This window comes from Amphiura filiformis, chromosome 18, assembly GCF_039555335.1.
Source record: "Amphiura filiformis chromosome 18, Afil_fr2py, whole genome shotgun sequence".
NCBI classification, from domain to species: Eukaryota; Metazoa; Echinodermata; class Ophiuroidea; order Amphilepidida; family Amphiuridae; genus Amphiura; species Amphiura filiformis.
The window spans coordinates 51,392,382-51,415,080 of NC_092645.1; the positions used below are offsets into that span (position 1 = coordinate 51,392,382).

Sequence of the window (22,699 nt, forward strand, 5' to 3'; positions counted from 1 at the left end):
CTATAATAACACGCGAATTTTTCTAGGTTTGGACAGTGTATTTTCCCATGGACCTCATCCTAGGTATATAAATAAACAAACAAACAAACAAACAAACAGACAAAATGGTTTTCATAATCATGGAATCCATAGCCCCTATAAATTGAAATTGCAGGCTATCACGGGAGCAAATTTCCAAAATTCACCTCATTTACCAGAACATCCAATTGGGGATTTGGGCTACCAAATCGCTGGTCAGGCAATCCTGGTTTTCAATGGAAAAGGGACCTGGTTGACAACAATTGAAATATCGATTATTTCTGCTGGTTGCTCTCGAGATAAAGTACTGAGTTTGACATTTTCGGAGCATGAAGGGAAAAAGGGTAAAATAAAAACGGAAATTCTGACAAAACTATGATATATAGACCCACAAGATGTGCCTTACAGAGGTGGGAAATATCTTTCTTTAGCAAACTATATTAGTTTGAGACGCTAAAAAATGAATTCCGTAAAAATCTCGCGGGCGAACTAAAGGCCTATAAAAATCAAAAATATCACACTAAAAGACAAAATATGATGCTTGAATTTTAACACCAGAATTTAAAAAAAATGTATATCCAAGCACTATGTTTTTAACTGACATTACTGAAAAAAAAAATTGCTTTATATTTGACCGAGAAAATAAATTTCATAGCAAAAAGGTGTATCTCTGAATTGTGCTGATTTTAACATGTATCGATCGACTTTTAGCGCGACTATGCATTTCTAAAGAATTGGTTGTCCTGCGTATAGACTGTATAGTACTGCTCAGTGCAGCGTGGGTTCGATAGAAGAGAATGTATGTATGGCGAAGAGTGGTGTGAGTTGATATCAAGTTTCTATTATTTGCTGTGCTTATTTGCGTAATGTGATGGGTTCGAATCGATTTGAAAATAATACAATTCATTCACTAACAATTGGCGATAGGTCACTGCTCTGCATAATAAGATCGATCTTTAAACCATTGCGTCAGAACAGGGATCTATACGAAGGATAAGCATCCTAGGTTACATAACCAAACCGGAAGATGTATCCTAGGTCTAGACAATAGTAGGATTAGCGGCCATTTTGTCTTCTACATGATTTTATTCACGTGTCCTTATACTTTAGTACACAAATATATAAGTTAACAGGTTTACAATTTTAAAATTATATTTTGAATATACAATATATTCTGTAGTAAATCGATGAAATTACGGTGATTGTTCAGGTATTATATGCTTGATAGAATTAAACTGTCTGACCAGCTAGTATTCTCCTCCGACGTCAGTGTGATTTCAGTCACTCCACGTACCGTGTTGCGAAGGTGGAGGAGACTAAAGCTGTATTGACGAACACGCATGCGTTAAAAATGATGTAGCCTAGGTCGAACAATAGCGTGACGTAGTTCCCGGCATTGTTCCTATGCACTTTCACCCTCCTGGTCAGAAAGAGCTCAATGGCTCAATTACTGAACGCCAGTGCAGATTAAATTTTAAACCCAGCTCTACACAGAGCATCAAAGGTGCTGACGAACTACCTATTGCATGCATTACAGTGTCTAACTTGATGCATTTCCAACATCTCAAGATGCTGTATCATATTTTCATATTCGTCCTCGGATTTAGTACAATAAATTGCCAAGAACCTGACATAGATTATAGTGATAATGACGCTAAGATTCTGATACTTGGAGGTGGTCGCGGAGGTCTTCATGCCGCTGAAATACTTCTTGATAACGAAATCACGGATTTTATCATCTTGGAAGGCGAGTCTGAACCCGGAGGTCTAGAGAAACTGATCAATTTTGACGGTATACAGCTAGAATCGGGTTTTCAATGGGCCTACCCACCGCTGAAGTCTACATTAGATGATCTAAATATCCAGTACCATGAGAGTAATTATGATTCCTACGTTGTGAGAAATGATTTGGGCCAAGTCGTTACGAAGGCATTTAATGAAGGTTTCGACCGATATTACGCGGCAAAAGAAGTTGTGGATGAAATTGCGCGGGATTCTTTGAAAGGTAATTGAAAACCTGAGTGGAAGAAGGGCCCAACAGAAACTTATTTTTTGGAAAAGTTTTATAGACGGAATGTTTTCATCTTCAGGGGACCTTTAATATACATGTAATTATATATTAACATACAGTATTACATACATTAGAAATCATATAAACATCTCAAAAAAAGTAACTAACCCCCCTTAAATAATGGCCATTATTCAAAAAGGGGCTATTGTATTACAAATCTGTAAAATGCGTTGGAAGCAGAATTTATTTCTGCGCATTTTGACACCTCATTTGCAGCAATTGATTAAATATTGATGTTTCCATGGCAGCGGTACAGGTCTTAATACAAGCCGGAGTTGGACCCTTCTTCCACTAATATACTGCAAGTGCCAGTTCCGTAAGCAGATCTCTTATAAATAGCTACAGAAATTGGGAAATTATCCATTAATTGCACAAGTAGAAGCATGTAATATGGTAGCAAGAAAGTTTATTGTTGTGAAAAGCAGATTTCATGAATGAACAAAATTCCCCTTTAACCCAATATTTGTGGAAGAAGGGCCCAACGCCATGGAGTTTAGACTCGGTATCCAAAGACAGTGTACATGGATATTAGGGTGAATCTGAAAATGATAAAATTTAGATTTTTTAATGGGCTACCCTCTCATTTGGTACATTATGGTTAAAAAACATCGCTTGAAAATAATTGCACGTTTTGAACAAATTTTAGAAGTCCCTACCGAGCATTTTAATTTTGCACATAAAGTCAATGGTGATTTTAACTATTTTCAACAAAGTACTAATAGTCATCTGAAATATTTCCTTTAAAAATTGTGTCATCAGATAGTTATTGGAATGTGTAACATAATTGTGAAAGAAAATTCGGGATAAAATATCCCCAAATCAATAAAAAATCAAATTTGTAAAAAGGGCAAAATGGGGGTGACAGCAGTATATTCAACAGCCAGTGAGTAGTTGGCCATTTGAAAAAATTCTTATGTTTGCTATACAGTTAGGACGCTGGACAACCGATTGTTATTGTTCTGCAAGGCTCACTCAGTCATTTAATAAGGCAATACAAACGATCGAATTTGGAATTCAAATGAACAAAATTTGAGTTACACCTTTTCAGTGTAATTTTTTTTTCTTGGCCAAATGAAAAGCAATAATTTTCATTTTTTCAGTAAATGTCAGTAAAAACTGTAATGCTTGATACTGTATTTTTTTTCAAATCTTAGTGTTAAACTTAGTCGTGAAATTCAGTCATTTAGTGTAAGATTTTCGATTTTGATAGGCTTCAACTCTGCCCGCGAGCCTTTTTTTGGATCAACCTTTTAGCTTTTCAAAGTAATATAGTTCGCTAAAGAAGGATTTTTCCCAACATCACCGTGAGCGATATATCATTGTTTTGTCAGAATTTCCGTTTTGATTCCATAATTTTTTACTAGCTGAACAATTTTCAAATCCACGCGTGAAATCTTAGGCTAATACTAGCATTGTGGATCGACATCTCTGGTGCCCGGCCTGGATACAGTGTTGCCAGAACTTCAATATAGCAAAGAAATTACCTAGTGTTTCATGAAGGTGACTGGGTATAGTGCCTTTTGTTTGTGTTTGTTTGAAATTGCTTAAACCCACCGAAAGTCATAATGAAGCAGCCAAAACAATACAAGGTTAAACATGGAAGTTTATAACAACCTATTATAATGACCTAAAGGAAAAATCATTTATGGCAACAATGAGCCTTGCATTGTAAGTCATGGTTAAAATGTGTTGAGTACCCACCCCACCCCCATAGGCCTACATAATATTACATACCGGTACCTTATAATATTTATATAGCACGGCTATAGCTATACATTTAGAAAGTAGGTCCTATAGCGCTAAATTATGACAAATAGGCCTACACAAACCCGAACGCAAGTCTGAAGGGTGTAATGATAATGCCAACCCGCGATGGGAGGGGGGGGTCATTCAAAATTCACCTGGAGATAGGGACAGAAAATTAAAATCCCCTCTAATAACACGCGAATTTTTCTAGGTTTGGACAGTGGATTTTCCCATGGACCTCATCCTAGGTAAATAAACAAACAAACAGACAAAATGGTTTTCATAATCATGGAATCCATAGCCCCTATAAATTGAAATTGCAGGCTATCACGGGAGCAAATTTCCAAAATTCACCTCATTTACCAGAATTGGGGATTTGGGCTACCAAATGGAAAACGGAACCTGGTTGTCAACAATTGAAATATCGATTATTTCTGCTGGTTGTTCTCGAGATAAAGTACTGAGTTTGACATTTTCGGAGCATGAAGGGAAAAAGGGTAAAATAAAAACGGAAATTCTGACAAAACTATAATATATAGACCCACACGATGTGCTTTACAGAGGTGGGAAATATCTTTCTTTAGCAAACTATATTAGCTTGAGACGCTAAAAATGAATTCCGTAAAAAGCTCGCGGGCGAACTAAAGGCCTATAAAAATCAAAAATATCACACTAAAAGACAAAATATGATGCTTGAATTTTAACACCAGGATTTAAAAAAAAAATGTATATCCAAGCACTATGTCTTTAACTGATATTACTGAAAAAAAAAAATATTGCTTTATATTTGACCGAGAAAATAAATTTCATAGCAAAAAGGTGTATCTCTGAATTGTGCTGATTTTAACATGTATCGATCGACTTTTAGCGCGACTATGCATTTCTAAAGAATTGGTTGTCCAGCGTCCTAAGGGTCGGTTCATAGTGAATATTCGAAGGCGAATATTCGTTGTCGAATACTTTTTGTGACGTCAAAATATATACGGCAACGAATAAAATATGATGACACGCCGAGTTGAGTTAGTCCATACAGGACCAACGCAATATTTAGCACCATAATCAACGCCGTCAGGCGTTGGTCCTACACATTAGGTCGCTACCCCAGCAGTGTCCCTCATTATAATAAACAGTGACCAAAACCAAACCAGTCGATGAGTTACGTCATGAATCCAAATATGGAAAATAGCCCGCCCACCATTCGGGCTATCATTCAACCGCATCTATTACATAACTGGGACTCTCAAGTCATCTCAAGTACTTGGTTTCTCAATCGATTGATTTTGATAATGCAATAAAAGCAATACAAACTTTTGAGGTCGCTTACCAGTGTAAATCGGGCTAGTATGAATTAAATGAAAGTTTTTTGTTGCTATATTAGTGCAGTTCGAGATAGTGTAGGCCTAATCAGTGTTAACAAAAAGTCATTTGTATGATTCTAAGTTTGTTTTCCTTTTTTTATTTAATATTGTCACATTTGTCAATAGGCCTAACCGTGATACCATTAAAAAGGCTAAAAGAACATTAATTCTACATAACACACCGTTTATTTGGAACTGAACTTTGATTTATTAAAGTCATAATGTACAATCTTATATAAATATGAATTTGGTTAATTTTTTTCAAAACTGATTTTTTGGCATATTTGCAATGTATACACATGTCACAACTTGCACCTAAATGGAATCAGCCAAATTTGTTGTGTTTGTAGGTAAACAGAGCAAAGTTCGACATAAAGTCAAAATTCAATAATATGATATAATGACTTTATCATCATGTCCTCCTGTAGAACGGCCAAAATAACAAGCAGTGTTTACCTCGTTATTTCAGCTCAAAATGGACAAAATTCCCAATTCCCGATAATTAGGGCCTATTACTGGTATTATTTCAGCATTTTGAATATATAATGACAAATTTAGAATTTGAAGGAAATCGTACATTAAGCCTTTAACACCTAACTGGAAAAAACAGAGTGAGTAAAATACAATAAAAGGCGATACAACTCGCAAGTACTGTTGATATTTCAAACGCATGTGAAAAAAAAAAGGAACGGAAAAATTACAGTATATTTCTTTAATCCCGAAGGCATGAAAGGGCCTGTGATTACTCTTTGAATTTAGGGTTTTGATTTAAACTATTTTAATATCAAATCTTTAAAAAACAACATGGTCTTCTCGTTTCAACCGAGGGGCATGGGATTCACCACTTTTAAATGATCAATCGAAAAATTAATTGATGATTTAATAAAACAATATAAATTTAACGTAAATAAATAATAAATAAATATTTTCTTTATATAAATAAATGGATACATAAATCAACAAATAATTCGAATAAAATGAATAAAAACCATAAGCCTGATAAATGGCAATATATAAATCAATAAACGAATAGAAAATAAATAAATGAATAATAAAACAAATACTGATGAATAGAAATAAATATATATATTAACGAATAATTAATGAATACACATTAGGTTAATTCCTTTTCTTGAAAATAATAAGTTCAGCAAGTTCTTTCTTTCTTTCTTTCTTTCTTTATTTCCTTCTTTCCTTCTTTCCTTTTTTCTTTCTTTCTTTCTTTCTTTCTTTCTTTCTTTCTTTCTTTCTTTCTTTCTTTCTTTCTTTCTTTCATTATTTAATACGGGCCTATAATTATATTTATTTCATTTATCATCATTTATGTTTTATTATTAAAGTAACAGTACGACAGCAACTTAGCTCACTTCCGGTAATTTTTACCGGCGTGACCTTTGCTGTTACGTAACGTAATGTTGTAAATCAGGTGGCAAATACAGTTTTTCAGAAAACATTTAAAAAATGGAATATACGAGTGGTTTCTCCCTTCATTTCCATATTGAGCCCATAGATAAGATATGAAACATGAGTATAAGGCAAACAGTAACGTGTAAAAGTCCAATTATTGTGGAGAAAATGAATGTTTATTGTGCGCGAAGTAGCCTAAAAAATGAGAAAAAATGCATGTCACGATCACCAAAATGGTTATATCTGCAACTATGCGCCAACGCCGTTCGTATGCTTTTCTGTAATGATAGATATTAGCTAACTTGAGCTTGTATTAAATTTTCAGCGAAAATGATTGGTGGAACAATCGAGTCGTAGGTTGGAAAGTTGCTTTCAAAACGGCTTCACCAAGCAATCGTGCGTGACCATAAGTGACCAGTGTCAGCAGGAAAATTAACAGCCGGCCTTGTCCATATAATCGATTAATAATTGTCAGGATCGTCCAGTTGACTACAGTGATATTTATTTATTCATACAAAATACTGCCCTGTCATACAAAATATCGAAGTCAATATAAAACGTAATTTCAAGCCATTTGACTGAACTTACAAACAGTTTATAAAAGATTATTGTTGAACGAGACACTGAATTAGAAATAACATTGCAAAAGGTACTAGAATAAGTTAGCAGGTTGTGATGGTCTAGTGGCTAAGTCCGTGCCTGAAGTGCGTGAGGTTGGAAGTTCGAACCCTACCATAGCGGGTTTTTTTGTTGTTGTTGAAAATATTTATGATATTAGTAAACAACTTTCAGGAAGGGTTTCTGATCATTTGAAGCAGAAATAATGAGGTAAAATGAAAGAAAGCATTTTTTTATCTTGACCGCTTGTGGTGTTCTATTGAAGATAATTAAAGTTACTCTAGACAACGAAACGCTGATTCCAATTATGTGTATGTCTGGGTATGGTGTAAGAACGGTGTAAAAATTACAAATAATATTATGCCAAAAATATCAGGTTTGAAATTCGTAAATTATGGCTGACGCTATCTTATTTTTTAATATGTAGGCCTACGCATAAAGAAAAACATTGCAAACGTGTTGATGTTGCATAGAAATATTTTTAATTGATCATAATACTGACGGGCCTACACCATAGGCCTAACAGAACAAGAGAGAAAAAAATAGAAATGCTGTAGGATTCGAACCTTCAACCTCTCGCACTTCAAACCACGGCGTCAACCACTAGACCTTCACAACCTGCTGTAACATACTCGTATCTTTTGCAATCTTATTTCTCATTCAGGGACTCGATCAACAATAATATTTTTAAAACTGCTTTTAAGTTCAGTCAAATGAGGTGATATTACTTTTTATATTGACTTCAATATTTTGTAAGTCAATGCAGTATTTTACTTGAATAAAGAAATATCACTGGAGTCAACTGGACGATTCTGACGATTATTTTTCGATATAATGACAAGGCCGGCTGCTATTTTGCTAGTGACACTTGTCACTAACGGGACACGCACGATTGAGACGCGGGCCGTTTTGAGAGTAACTTTCCAACCTACGACTCGATTGTTCCACCAATCATTTTCGCTGAAAATTTAATACAAGCTCAAGTTAGTTAATATCTATCATTACAGAATAGCATAAGACCGGCGTTTGCTCATAGTTGTAGATATAACCATTTTGGTGATCGTGACATGCAATTTTTCTCATTTTCCCGGCCACTTTGGACATGTTCAAGCTTCTTTATTTTCAATATTATTCAACTTTTACTCGTTTTTGTTCTTTGCACAAATGTTTGGTATCTTATCCGTGATCATGGTACACAATTTAAGCAAAAAACGACCCGTGTCTCCCATTTCTGGAGCTATTTCGCTAAAACATGTTTGCCGGCCAAATTTTCAACATTTAGTTACGTAACCCGTGTTCACCAACCCATAAAAATTTTCTATCGAACAAAAGAGGTCACGAAGTTGCCGTCGTACTGGTAAATAAATGAGTGAAACCCAAAGTGTTTATGAAGCGTGTGTCCTCCAATTCTATGTTTTTCTTAAACATGTTAAACGAATAGGCCAACTATCACAATTAATAGAGGTTGTGCATATGACGTATCATATACCGTAAATATGGCGGACTACTCAAATCCATTCAACAAAAGCAATGAGTGCAATCTACCGAGACAGTTCGTCTCACATAACAAATGCACTACGATCAAATAGGTTGATTACAACATTTGATTAAATGGACTGCACTGGCCCATGATTACGTTGAAGGACACCGGTTCAAATCCTTTGTTTGTAGCCAATTACTGATTTCAAGTACAATCTCTATACAAAAATAGTAACGAATTGTGGTTAACCAGGACAATATTAAATGTGATAACAAAAGGAACTGATTGTGTGCAACCTACAGGTCAGTGAACTGAAGGTATTAAGAAGAAAACCGAGTATTATAATAGCATGAACATTGAACACATATCAACTGAAGAGGATTAATAATCAATTTCGTTACGCAATACTTGTGTCAATCCCAAGCTAGAAGCTAGTGTTCTGGTAGCAGGTAGGCAAGCCACACCTACTGACAGTTATTGATGATATTCAGTCAATCGGATTGGCTGAATATCATTAGTAGCTAATCAGTAGGCGTGGTTAATCAGTTTGACATTTCCCCGACTTTCCGGGAAGGATATGTCGAATGTAGAAGGACCCACGCCTGACGGCGTGGACTATCGTACTAAATGGAGCGTGGTCCTCCTTGAAGGACTAAGTTGAGTCGGATTAAATATCGCACAACTGATAGCGAGATACTATTGATTTATATGAAAGGCTCGAGGTCACCTGAATATCGTTCGACGAACGATGATTTCAAAAATCCCCAATGAAAATTAACCTGCACAGTTGTGCAAAATACGCCTGGATAGTTCCAAAATGGCTGATAACGAACTGAAAGAAAACGTTATTAGTGCGGTACAAACGTACCCATTTTATATGACATAAAAGTAAGGGACTATTATAAACACGTCCAGAAAAAGGAAAATGCCTGGCAGGCAATAGCATTCCAATGCTGTAGTGATGGTAAGTTATGTTTTATGCAAATAATATGATATTTAGGCTTACAAACATAACTTACAAATGTACAAGTGAACGGTTCATTGTTTGCTAAATCCAAGCGAGATCACCCGAAAATCTATGCAAGAGAAATTTCTGCTGCTGCTGATGAAAAATCTAGTACCAGTAGGCCTAATAAATTCATAAAAAAAATAAAAATAAAATAAACATTTAGAGCGAATGTTTTTACTCACTGCTCATCTGATCCACTTTCCCCGGAAATATCGATACTCCTTTTTTTCCTGACTTTCCAGACATAATTATGAATAAACATCAAAATTAATGTTTAAAAAACAATCAAATATATATATACATTCGTTTGCATTTTGTACATTAATATTAATATTAATATTAATAATGTACAAACATTAAAAAAGGGGGCCTAAGAGTATGTCTATTTTTAATCATATATTAATTCCGCCATGCCCAAACATATTTTATATATGAAATCGTGTAAAAACTGACCCCTTGTAAATCTATGGAACCCCAAATTCCAATCAAAAATAAAAACAACTTTGTTATCAAATACACTAGGCCTATACATTGTATTACAGGAATTTAATAGGCCCTAGATGGTGCATTTTAATAAATAAATAGATTAACACGGGTAATGGACGAGAAATATTTGGCAATACCGGATTGACCACATAGGCAGTGAATAAAGAAATTAATAAAAATAAAAATAAATTAAATGAGAAAATGAATGCAAGGACATTTGGTAAAGTATTGTTTTAGAATGCGAAGGAGTCCTAAATGTTATCCTGGCCCAGGACACTGATTAATGTAAATTCGACCCACATTTATGTTATCTACTTTTGCCAGCATTCTACCTGTTCAAGGTAATTTATGCCTATTTTAAATAAAATTCCGAAATCTGACGTATCAACGTTGTATGGTGCACAAATTATGATCCGAGACTATTTGACACGGTTGTATGGATTTCAAAAGATCGGTCCTATGATAGATATCGATTAGAGAATTACAGCAAGAGACTTTGAGGATGCCGTAATCCTCTTGACCATCAACCAATCAGATAGACATATTTCAGAAATATATTCGTAGAGTTGAAACTTGTTCAACTCTTGAAATATATATTTCAAGTAATCTCGTTTCACATTTAGCAGCAGTTTGGCTTGCAATAAAGTCACGAAGGGCGGTAATGCTAATATACGATTTCAGTCAAATATTGGTGCAAATATACGATTTCGGTCAACTATTTGGCTATTCTTTGCCCAAAATTATGAAATGTATATCAGTAACAACTCTTAGGAGGGTTTTCGAGTAATTTTAACGAAATAATGAGGTAAAATAAAAGAAAACCCACTTACAATTTTGGACTTGACGCTTAACTGTGGTGTTCTAGGGAATTAAAATATCACAATTAATATGTTTAATTCAAAATCGTTGTCCTACAAGCACATGTTAAATGGCTCGATTCACATTGGGTATAAGTTGGGACATTGTCAGATTGTGTGAACATTTTAAATACAAACAATAAGGTTGAAAAAGAAAAAGCCATTTAAAAATAAATTTAAAAGATCGTCTATTTGTAGCTTTATGACACTGAATAGACCAAATATCTGCCTCTGACGAAAAAAAAGTTTTCCATGCTGATTTGTTTTTGTAACGAGTATGTCATTTTAAAAACTCAACGCATTACTATTTATAGGCCTATAATTATAATTATAATGTTATACTTGATTAGATAACAATTAGCCATGTGTTTGATAATTACAGAAAATAAAATATGCAAAATTGTTTCTCAAAGCAAATTAAATTACCTGGAATATGATTGCATGGTGTTAAAGTATGCAGTTGTGAATTGTAAACAAAATGTGAAAAAAAGAAATGGCCCTCTTGCATTATATGACCACTGGGGTCACTTATATTCAATTTGCTCCTCCTGATCATCATCAACCCCCAAATTATTCAAATGTTAATACTTTTTTACAACATTTATTATGCCTACTGTATTGGTCTCATCACAAGCTTTAGTTTGACACCAAATTTAACTACATAGGCTGTAGGCCTCCCCGGGGTAGGCCTATATTATGAACCCCAAAATGTTACACTTAAAACGCATGGTCACTTATTGAGTTATTGATTTCTTTATTAACTTATTAATTAATTTATTCATTTTTATTTTACAGACATTAAATCATGACAGTAGTTCAATATTGAGTTTACATATTATTGTATTGACTACGTTAAAGAAATTCTCTAATTTTTGCTTACCTAGGTCAACGGGCAATACTTGTTAACAGTCGGGCAACGCTGTGAATTGTAGAAATATATCTTTCTCCGGTTCATAGTTTTATATTCGAAGCCGCATATATTTTGACGACCAAAAAGTATTCGAAGCCGAATATTCGCCTTCGAATATTCACTTTGAACCAGCCTTAACTGTATATACTTTATGTATTGTGTACTGTGGCATTATGCTACCAAGCAATTGAACTGGAGTGGCAAACTGAACATTTTTTAATTAGGCCTTGCTTTGAATTTAGTTTGTATCAGCATTTCATAATATTGAAATAGTCCATTGAAATATTGAATTGAATGCATATTCAAATAGGTACTTACAACCAGTGAACCAAAACACTTCAAATGGTTAGAATCAGATCAATTAAATATTACATAATGTGTTTACTTCTCTCTTTGGCAGACTTATTTAATGATATGAAATGGTTTCAGGTGTACAAGCCTTTGTTAGTAATGAACTGAATATAATATATAGTAATGAATAATTCAAACAAGTAAACAGGAATAAAAGCAGATGTGTTTAAAAGCTGTACTCCCCCAACAAGGATTTTTAGTTTTTTGTGTTTTTTGACGAATCTTTTACTTTATTCTTACAGATAACCATGATTATAAAAAGAAATTTGTCATGTCAAAAATATGTGACAGTCTTTTGGCATCCATCTGACTTTTGAATGTGAAAACAAAGAGAAAAAGATTCACCTCAAAAATCACATTGACTTCACACACAAAATTTCAAAGTCCGGTAGGGACCTCTAAAAATTGTTCAAAACGTATAATTATTTTCATGCGATGTTTTTTAACCATAATGTACCAAATGAGCGGGTAGCCCATCAAAAAATCTAAATTTTATCATTTTCAGATTCACCCTAATGGATATCCATGGAGGAGCTGCCAAAAATTACATACTTCAAAACAAGGATAACTTAGTGGGGATTATGCACTTTCAGTTTCCCACGCGTTTGAATGGGAATTGGATTGCGTACTTTTTCAATGTCTAGTGAGCATATTTTTTTCAATATTTTGAGAAATTGACGTCGAATTTTCTATTCTATATTGTTTGGTAATAATGTCTTTTGCCAATAGTATGTTTAAAGTTGTAATGTTGTGTTTTTGATCGCAAAGATCGGATATTTTTATTCCCCGAATTCTGAACCCTTCGCAAGGGTGCAGATTTCGGCAAAACTTTGACGATAATTTTGCCTCATTGGACACTAAAATGCATTCGATCCTTAATTTTGTTTCAACCGAGTCTTAAATTAGCAAGCACAATAAGGTTGGTACCACTTTTATATACATTGATGAAATTTTAAAGAATTTTTTTCAAGTTTCTGACCGGCGCAAATCGTTAAGTGTGTATTTCCCATTGACATCCAAAATGGCGTAAGCCAGTCCTTAAGAGTAGACGAGGTATTGTTGGTCGAAGCAACCTAAAAATCGATTTTCATTATCTATATCAATATATTATTGACAATTAACGCATTGATGTTTTGCAAAAGTTCATTCTACAAATCATATACTTTGCAAACTTGCTTAATTTCTTGTTGTTAATGACTTATGTACGTTTTACAAAAGTGTTTTTATTTTAGTCCTCTTTACAACGTAACATGGTAACTCAAGAACCGCAGCACCTATAAAAGTTTATCTGTGATATTTTAATTCTTCTACACGCGCGCTATGAATTGAGCAATGCAGTTTTTGCCAAAGCTCACTACCATTCGTAAGATACAGTGAACTACCAAATCACAACAGTTTAAAATAATTAATAACCTTAAAACACACTTATAGCAATGAACACAAGTTGGGAACGAGACTTCTTATCTTTTGGTGGTAAAAATATAACGACATTCGCGTATTCCAGTCGAATGCCAAAATTGATTGTTCAATGAATCATGAAACTACCGATCTCAAGCCCGGGATCTCAAGTGGGTATCAGCCAATGAAAAAAGTATTCGCCGGAAATATATTTGCTAGAGTTCAGCTTTGTTGAATTCGACAGATATATACAGGTAACACAACTTCTAAGTTCCCCCTAATACTTTTGAAAATAAGTCGAAAACTATTTTACAAAATGTAAAAATGTAAAAAGATATGTATAGCCCTGTTTGTTTTACCCCTGTGGACCAATTTATAGCATCACACATCATTGCGTTCAGTCACAATGGACAATTGTGTAAGAAATGAGGCCGTTTTAAAAGTTGCACCTGAGCCCATAGCAATCAGGTTTTCTGTATAGGGATTCAATCATGTGTCACCGTTGTTCATCACCGATTAACAACGGTGCGTCTGCGTCGTTTGCGTGGTTTACTTCGCGAGGACAGCTTTAGCTGCCCTCGCGAAATAAACCACGCAGACTACGCAGACGCATCGTTGTTACTCGATGATGAACAACGGCGAAACATGATCGAATCCCTTTCAACAACGGAAACAAGCTAACGGTCGTCTAATTCACACGATTATTTCATGAGGAATGACCAGTTTAGTCATTGTCAATAAACACAAGAAGATCAATGCTTTCCTGTTGATAGCAGGAAAAGAACTACAGAATAAAAGAGCTTCCTCCAAAACAATGAAAACATCATGTAGCGCACCCAAGTTCCAAGTATGGCCATTTCTGACGCGTATCGCGTATACGCGCTTCCAATAACTTGCGTTCGCGTATACGCTACTGGCAAATTGTGGATTCATCACGGATTAACAACGATTGGCGCCTGTAAAAAGGTATAGGAAAATTGTTGAACAAACACATGAATAGGTCTGGCCTGCTGAATTGTTTGAGAGTTGACTCCTATGGACTCAAATGCAACTTTTAACACAGTTTAAAACGGTCTCTTTTTTTACATAATGAACCATTGTGACTGAACGCAATGACGTGTGACGCTATAATTTGTTCCATAGGTGTAAAACAAATAAGGCTACACAGGTCTTTTTACAAGTGTGCATTTTGTCAAATATTTTTCGATTTATTTAAAAAAGTATTTAGGGGGAACTTACAACTTGTGCTATGGGCTCAGGTGCAACTTTTAAAACGGCCTCTTTTCTTACATAATTAACCATTGTGACTGAACGCAATGATGTGTGATGCTATAAATTGGTCCACATGGGTAAAACAAACAGTGCTATACATATCTTTTTAAAACTTTACATTTTATAAAATATTGTTCGACTTATTATAAAAAGTATTAGGGGGAACTTAGAAGTTGTGTTACCTGTATTTGGTGGGTGGTCTCATATAACACTTGTGAGGGATGTCATATTTGTCGTCGCTTCAATCATGCCTTATGTTATGTTATGTTTTATTTATTTATTTATTTATTTATTTATTTATTTATTTATTTATTGACTTATTTATTTATTTTTATTTATATTAAATGACGTGTTTGGGGCTCGAGCAAACTGACATATGAAAATATTGAGAGAGAAAAAAATATTGAGGGACTTAAGTTGAGCTTGCCCGAGTAACGACTGAACTCAGGTAGTACGGTAAGACTCTGGACCGGTAATCCAGCGACCGGGGTTCAACCCCCGCTGAGTCCTGATTTTTTTCTCTCTCAATATTTTCATATGTCAGTTTGCTCAAGCCCCAAACACGTCATTTAATAATAATTTCTCCGGCTTGCATCGTTTATTTCCGATCCTCACATATATTAATTTGTGTTTCGCATTTTCTTACGCCCTGCTAGGGTGAAGCATATAGGCCGCCTCCTTCTTCACTATGTTATTTATTTTACAGACATTAAAAAAGTGCATTAAAAGGCGGCAACTATGTTATTTATTTTACAGACATTAAAAAGTGCATTAAAAGGGGCAAATTTAAAAACAGCCCTCTTTACAACATAACTCAAGAACTACTGGACCTACAAAAGTATATCTGTGATATTTGAACTCTTCTACATACTCGCTATGAAATGAGCAATGCAGTTTTTGCCAAAGCTCTCTACCATTCGCAAGATGCTGTGAACTACCAAATCGCAACAGTTCAAAATTGTTGATAACCTTAATTTTAGAAAATAAATTAAAAATTGCATTGGACTGATCGTACTGTAAATCGAAGTTTTTATTTTCCAACTAATTAATTTAATTAATACTCTATAATCATGATAACCACCGTAGCAACAAGTTCCATTTTGAATGTTGATTTAACATGTTCAACCAAACATTTTGAAACTGCCTCACTTGGAAAAACTATGCTATGCTAACTTCTCCGAGAAAACAATAATATATAATTTACACCAATTAATTATAGTACTGTTATTTATTTGTATTTCTTATACATTGTAGGAAAAAGACTTGACGTCGCTCAGAAAGTTGGGTTATATGTTGGAGGCTTGAAAGGTTACGAACCAATAGAGGGCGCTGTTGAATGGTATGAGATCGAATTTGAATATGGCAAACCAAGCAAAGATATATCCATAGTGGGACCCTATGAACAGGACTTTGGTAGTGAATCACAGTACTATATCACTGATCGGAATAAAGGGCTTTTTGGGAGAGCTCTCGAGGCCTTGGATAGTGACCATTTGCGCCTGAACAAGGTTTGTAAAACCTCCAAACATATACTATCAATTCCAGAAAAATACACTGAGCACTATTTGTTTAATTAAAAAAATATATTTGCTTATAACTCGAGAACCATACGTCGGAGATAGTATACACATATTGACTGCTATGAGGGGCATGGTTAATATTATAGGCCCAAGGTGATCTCAAAGCCATGCTATGACCCGAGGCGCAGCCGAGGGTCATAGCATGGTTTTGAGATCACCGCGGGCCTATAATCTTAACCATGTCCCGAATAAAGCAGTCAATATTTGTTTTATATACCGAATTAATATAGATTTTTGTCATCTGATTGGTTAAAAGGCCTATTTTATTGTTCATAGGCCATGGTAAAATTTACAAAGAAAGTTTTTCGTTATGAACCGATCGCGTCACCGCAACTGGCAGGCATCGCGTTGGCACCGCGTGCGTAATGCGAACACGTCATCGAGCGCGTAATGAGAACACGCTATCGCGCGAGCCGATGATGTGAAAATGACTATTCCCGGGGAATAGTCTTTTTAAAAGACTATTGCCCGGGGAATAGTTCAGTTTTTACGTAATTCTTAAAAAGGAGGGCATAGCTAATTCAATGACTGCACTTTTAACCAATCAGATGACAGGAATCTATATATGAGGTATATAAACTGAACTATATTTTTTCTGAATCGTTTTTTGACCAAAGGAGTAATCTAGTACCATCTTGAACAAGATCTGATTTAAGTTTAAAATATGACCCTGGTATGAGGTTACAAGACCATAACTCTTTATGGAGGAAGTTTTTCTGGTTTTTCAAATCTTTAACAGAGTAATAACTTGGTTCGAAGCCTTAAATGACAAAAACAAAATGCAATATGGAATTTAAAGGTAAATCTGGAGCTATGCAAACAATTGTTCAGCTTTCCTTGGGTCACACTGTACTTTTTATTTTACTTTGATAATGTTGTTTCGTTCCTTCCAATGTTAGCTTGTTCGAAATGTCAACCAAACAGAAGAACGGGTTGTCGTAACTACCGCAGATGGGTCACAATACACTGCCGATTATGTATTGGTAACATTCAGCATCGGTGTACTCCAACGTGGTAACGTGACCTTTACCCGGAACTTCCGGCGTGGAAGACGGAACAGATCTGCCGCTTCCAACGGGGCACCCTGGATCCAATCTTCTTGAAGTTTCCATATAAATTCTGGGAGAATGAAGAATGGATAATACACGCAGGAAATAAATCTGGACGCTACCCGGTGTTTATGAATGCTCAGGCGGAGGGTTTGTTTACGTTTTCGAACAATATTTTAATTGGATTTGTGGCCGGGGACGAGGCTATCAGAGTGGAAGAATTGAGTAATCAGGACCTGAAAGAAGAGGTAGGTATTGTTCGAAAGCCCGTGTCTTAACAATGTTGTGGCGATATATTATTTTATATCCCGTGCCTTCTATTTTAATTTATTTATTTAATCAAAATATGGTGTCATTCACCCCGAGTGAGATCACTCTCTCGTATCATTTCGATTAGAATATCGTAAAACGTCACAATGGTCTTTTGTAATCGAAGGTCTTGTGGACGACGCAAACTGAGAATGAATTGTAGCTTGTGGCAGTCACTCAGAGGCATAACACCTCTCCATAAACTCTCCGTGTGCGTCAAGATTTGAACACAACTTCTTAGTTTAGGGCGAGAAAAATTCTCGCTAATTATTACTTGATAATGGAGTTTGTTCTACTCCTAGTTCACTTGTTAGTTTTAATATAAAGTTTCATACCGAATGAAGAAGATGTAGTAAGTAATAAATATAATTTGAATATCAGTAAATTGTGGTTTTGATTGTCTTCATGTTTGTGTGATAATATTCGTGCTTGGCTGAGTATGAAAGCCCAAATACCCTGGTCGAACCTCTGGTTCTATGAAGAGCTTTTTATTAGCGCCCCTACCAATGCCATATCTATGATGAAGAGACGATGAACCGAATACCAATCTGAGGGACTAGCCGAGACGAGTGAACCAAGACGCATCTACCAAGCCGTGTGATTGAACCTGGTACCTACCTCGCCGCCTAAAAGATTTAGCGAGTCCTATTCCCAAAAGTTCTTTATTAGAACAATCACGCACACGCCGTTTGTGGCTATCATAGAGCTGTTGGTTTTGTATACACCACTTTACATGTGACGTCATTGCCCGGTAGTATGCGCGCGAATTATGGAAATTTTCACTGTTCTTTGCCCTGCAGTATGCGTACGCATAATAGTTTGCTCAGGGCACGTGCATTGACCCCTTCCAGTCGTTGATGGCGATTAGCTCGACTATCTCCAATCAGGCCGTAATTAGCGAAGCGGAAAACTGAGAGCAAGGACGATTGTTTATATTGAAAAGTGAAAGCGATGACGAGTGTGTAGCCTGGCTTCGCCAATTCCGTCCTCGCTTTTTGTTTTTTGAGTCGCTTAGTCCGGCCTGATTGGAGTTAACCGAGCCAAAACGCCATCAACGACTGGAAAAGGCAAATTATAAGAAAAATCTTTATGGTGCTATATGCCTTTACATGAAAGATGTCAAGAACATGCTTTGAAGAGAACTATACCACAGTAACAGGCGTAGTGAAGGGGTGTGCGTGTTTGTGCGCGCACTTCATGGGACAATCGGCCCTCAACAGATGATGCTAGACTTTGCCTGTTGATGAATAGTCTGTATACCCGGGCATGTATATTTCAAAGTCTGTGATTTTATGTTACTTTACTCGCGCATGTATCATTTTCATTCATATAGGTGAATGATCTATGAAGATTGGCTTTTCAAAACCCACTCAGTTAAGGGATCTGGAATGAGCGTTTCGACAGTATTTTTTGTGGGACATAAGAGCACCTCAGACATATCGAATTGCATTCTGAATACGAAGAATGTCTTTCTGATATCAAATAATTTTCATTTTTTGAAATTCACGATACACATTGTATTTTACCCATACGAAAGATCATTCCGTACAATGCACAGATCACTGACAGTACCACAATCAACCAATCAGCATTTGGAAATCGTTAACCCAATGACGTCATCGCTGCATTTTCATTGATAAAATTCAGAATCGTTCAAAAACACGAGTTTTTAATTGCAAATATTTAATTTTTTTTGTGTATGAATGTCAATGTATATAATAGTATCAGTCTTTGACATATTGTAGCGTTGAATGCACTGAATGTTGTGCAGCGGATCCGTTGCAAATTTGGCGGATCTTTTGTTTTATGTGACATTAAAAATCCATCTTTCGTATGGCCGCTGTGTGTGTGTCCGGGATGTGTGGGGGGTACGTGAATGGGGGTCGGCTATGCACGCATGGATTCTGTTGATACGACCTGCATGCAAAAACACTATACTGCTGGCTGAGTGTACCAGTCCATAGTCAAAGCAGGGTGTAAAATATACAACAAAGTCAATGTTTATTCTCAAATACATTATGCCATGGTGTAAATATAAGCATTTAAATATTTTAACAATAATTTGAACCTGAAATATGGGGGCTGCAGCTTTGGAGCTAAGGCAACATGGCGCATTACTTGATAATGGGTAAATTACACTGTGCGATATAATACAAATTTTATGACAAATTAATTAAAATTTGATATTTTTCACATTTTGATATAACAGTCCTCGAAGTAAATTTTATAAATCTAATGATATATTCTTAAAGTGTATGTAGTTGGGAGGAAAAGCCGACGATCAATTGAAAAATTTGACCTTTCATATTAAAGAGATGGACTTTTTTCCCCAAAAGACCTATTTTTTTTTGGTGTTTTGGGAAAAAAATCCATATCTTCAATACGAAAGGTCAAAATCATTTGCCATAAAATGTGTATTACATTGCGAATTTCAAAAAATCAAAATTATTTCATATCATCAGGACATTCTTTGTATTCAGAATGCAATTTGATATGTCTGATGTGCTCTAATGTCCCACAATAAATACTGTCCAAAGGTTGATACCCACCCCTTAACTTTCTGTCCAAATCAAAACAACCATATAACACTCATGATTATAGTGGATTAAAATAGAAAAACGCTATTTTGATGGAAATGGTCTCAAAATGTTTCTTTCTGTGATAACAATACAATATAGTTTGGACCGCCTAAAATGACTTGTTGCCCAGGTAACACATCATAATAGGTCATAGCCAATTGACTCATATTGATGTTGGCCTATTGATTTCCCCTTCATGGTTACTTGAGTAACGAGTCGTAACAGGTAGTTATAACTATTCTTTATTAGATTGAGATAGCAGTGCCAACAATAGAGACCATTTTCATCAAAATTGGAGCTTTTTAAATCTATTTTAGCCCCCTCGCTGACAAAATATTAAAGATAAAAGTGCCCCTCTGACAAACAATGAAAGAGAAAATCTGGAGGGCAATGGAAAAAAACGGGGTCAAGAAGCCCCTTTTCCACCACAATTCACCCCGATCATTGGCCAAAATAGTGTAAAATACAAAGTTTTTGCGCGCACATTATCGCAAATACAAAAAAAAAAGCGCGCTACTTGCGCACGTCGTAACATTAAAGCCTTTTTGCAAGCTCGAACACCGCAAATTCTCTAAAAAACAAAATCGGTATATATTGTATGGTGCAACTGCAATTCTGTTTTCGTCTGTGCTTCCGAAATTTTCATTTTGCACCACCCCCCAACAACCACTGACCAAGAAAGCTGGCTACACCTCTGCTTGCATCTTCAAATTTAACCTTTGACCTTTTTGCAAGCTCGAACACCGCAAATTCTCTAAAAAACAAAATCGGTATATATTGTATGGTGCAACTGCAATTCTGTTTTCGTCTGTGCTTCCGAAATTTTCATTTTGCACCACCCCCCCCCAACAACCACTGACCAAGAAAGCTGGCTACACCTCTGCTTGCATCTTCAAATTTAACCTTTGACCTGTTGCCATATACCTCCGGAACGACTCTGAATCCCTATAATTAGAAGAACACTTTTGTATGGATTTTTAAAAATGAGCAGTTTTGAATTTTGACCCGTGTATAAACTTTTAATTTAGAAATCTTGAATTGTCCAGGGGTGACAATTCCACAGTCCCTATAATCATTTTGCACCATCTTTAGAATAATAATTAGCATAAAAAATACTTTCAATGGCAAAACCATCTAATATGAAACAATAGTTCAGCTGAACTGAGAGTGACTTTGAGTTTGAATTCAAATTTTGACCTCAAAATACAAATGTAGTTGACAATTGTCGACTAGTCGTGATTATTTGGCGTATATTACTATACAAGCAGCGCCCTCTACGGTCATGAACAAGATAATAAGACACTGAATTTTATTACGTACTAAAAAGACGTAACGAGTACTGTGGGTATTTTGCAAGTACTGCATAACTTTGTATTTCTAATATTTCTAATTCTTGCTACCTTTTTGTGATTTGTTGTTGATTTTCTTAATTTGTTAATTTGTTTGCTGAAATGAATAAAAATTATAAACATTGAAATATATAAAAAAAAGTAAAGCATGTTTCTTATTTTACTGATTTTATTTCACGTAGATTCTTCAAGTTCTGAGAAGCATGTACAGTGACGAAACTGTTCCCGAGCCCCAAGAATTATACATGGAGCGTTGGGGCTTGAATCCATTTCATTACGGTACACAATCAACATGGCCGATACCCGCCAACGTACCAACCGATTCACTGCGTCAGCTGAATGCCCACGTGGGACGTACCTTCTTCGCAAATGACGCTGCACATGACGAGTTCCTAGGGACTACTGCCGCTACTGTTTTGTCGAGTGAGATTTCAATAGCTCAAATCATCGGATGTCTAGCCGGTGACGACTGCACAGAGTATCGATATCGGCCAAAGCACTATTGGTATGAGGATGAGAAAGTCTTGTATGGCTGCGTAAAAATGGCGAAAATGGATGGTAAAGCCAGAAAGGAACGCGTAAATGTGGCAGAGAATATAGTACTACCATAGGTTTATTGTTGAACGGTAATGATGCTAGATGTGTTCCATAACGAATCGCCCAATTACAACAATTTTATATGAATGATTAAAGCAATGCAATATTGCTTTGAATGAATTGATATTATATTATGAAAAAACAATATACTAAATTATTTAAATTTTGAATTAATGATGATAAAAGTGACTTTAATTGTGTTTTCAATACACATAAGAGCCGAGAACGAGAAGCTAAAACTTGTAAAAGAAGCAA

The 22,699-nt window shown here is 35.5% G+C and overlaps 1 protein-coding gene across 1 annotated transcript; it reads left to right on the forward strand.

The window, feature by feature from the left end:
* Positions 1 to 1,295: 1,295 nt before the first annotated feature.
* On the forward strand, positions 1,296 to 22,689 carry LOC140139505 (uncharacterized). Its single transcript, XM_072161234.1, has 4 exons — positions 1,296 to 2,023; positions 16,236 to 16,489; positions 17,461 to 17,858; positions 22,030 to 22,689. The coding sequence occupies exons 1-3, from the start codon at positions 1,423 to 1,425 to the stop codon at positions 17,662 to 17,664; spliced, it is 1,059 nt and encodes a 352-aa protein (XP_072017335.1). The 5' UTR covers positions 1,296 to 1,422; the 3' UTR covers positions 17,665 to 17,858; positions 22,030 to 22,689.
* The last annotated feature ends 10 nt before the right edge of the window (positions 22,690 to 22,699 follow it).

Coding starts and splice junctions, on each gene's coding strand:
- LOC140139505 (XM_072161234.1), top strand. CDS start 1,423: ATGCACTTTCACCCTCCTGGTCAGAAAGAGCTCAATGGCTCAATTACT. Junction 2,024..16,235: donor TGCGCGGGATTCTTTGAAAG/GTAATTGAAAAC, acceptor TATACATTGTAG/GAAAAAGACTTGACGTCGCT. Junction 16,490..17,460: donor ACCATTTGCGCCTGAACAAG/GTTTGTAAAACC, acceptor TTCCAATGTTAG/CTTGTTCGAAATGTCAACCA.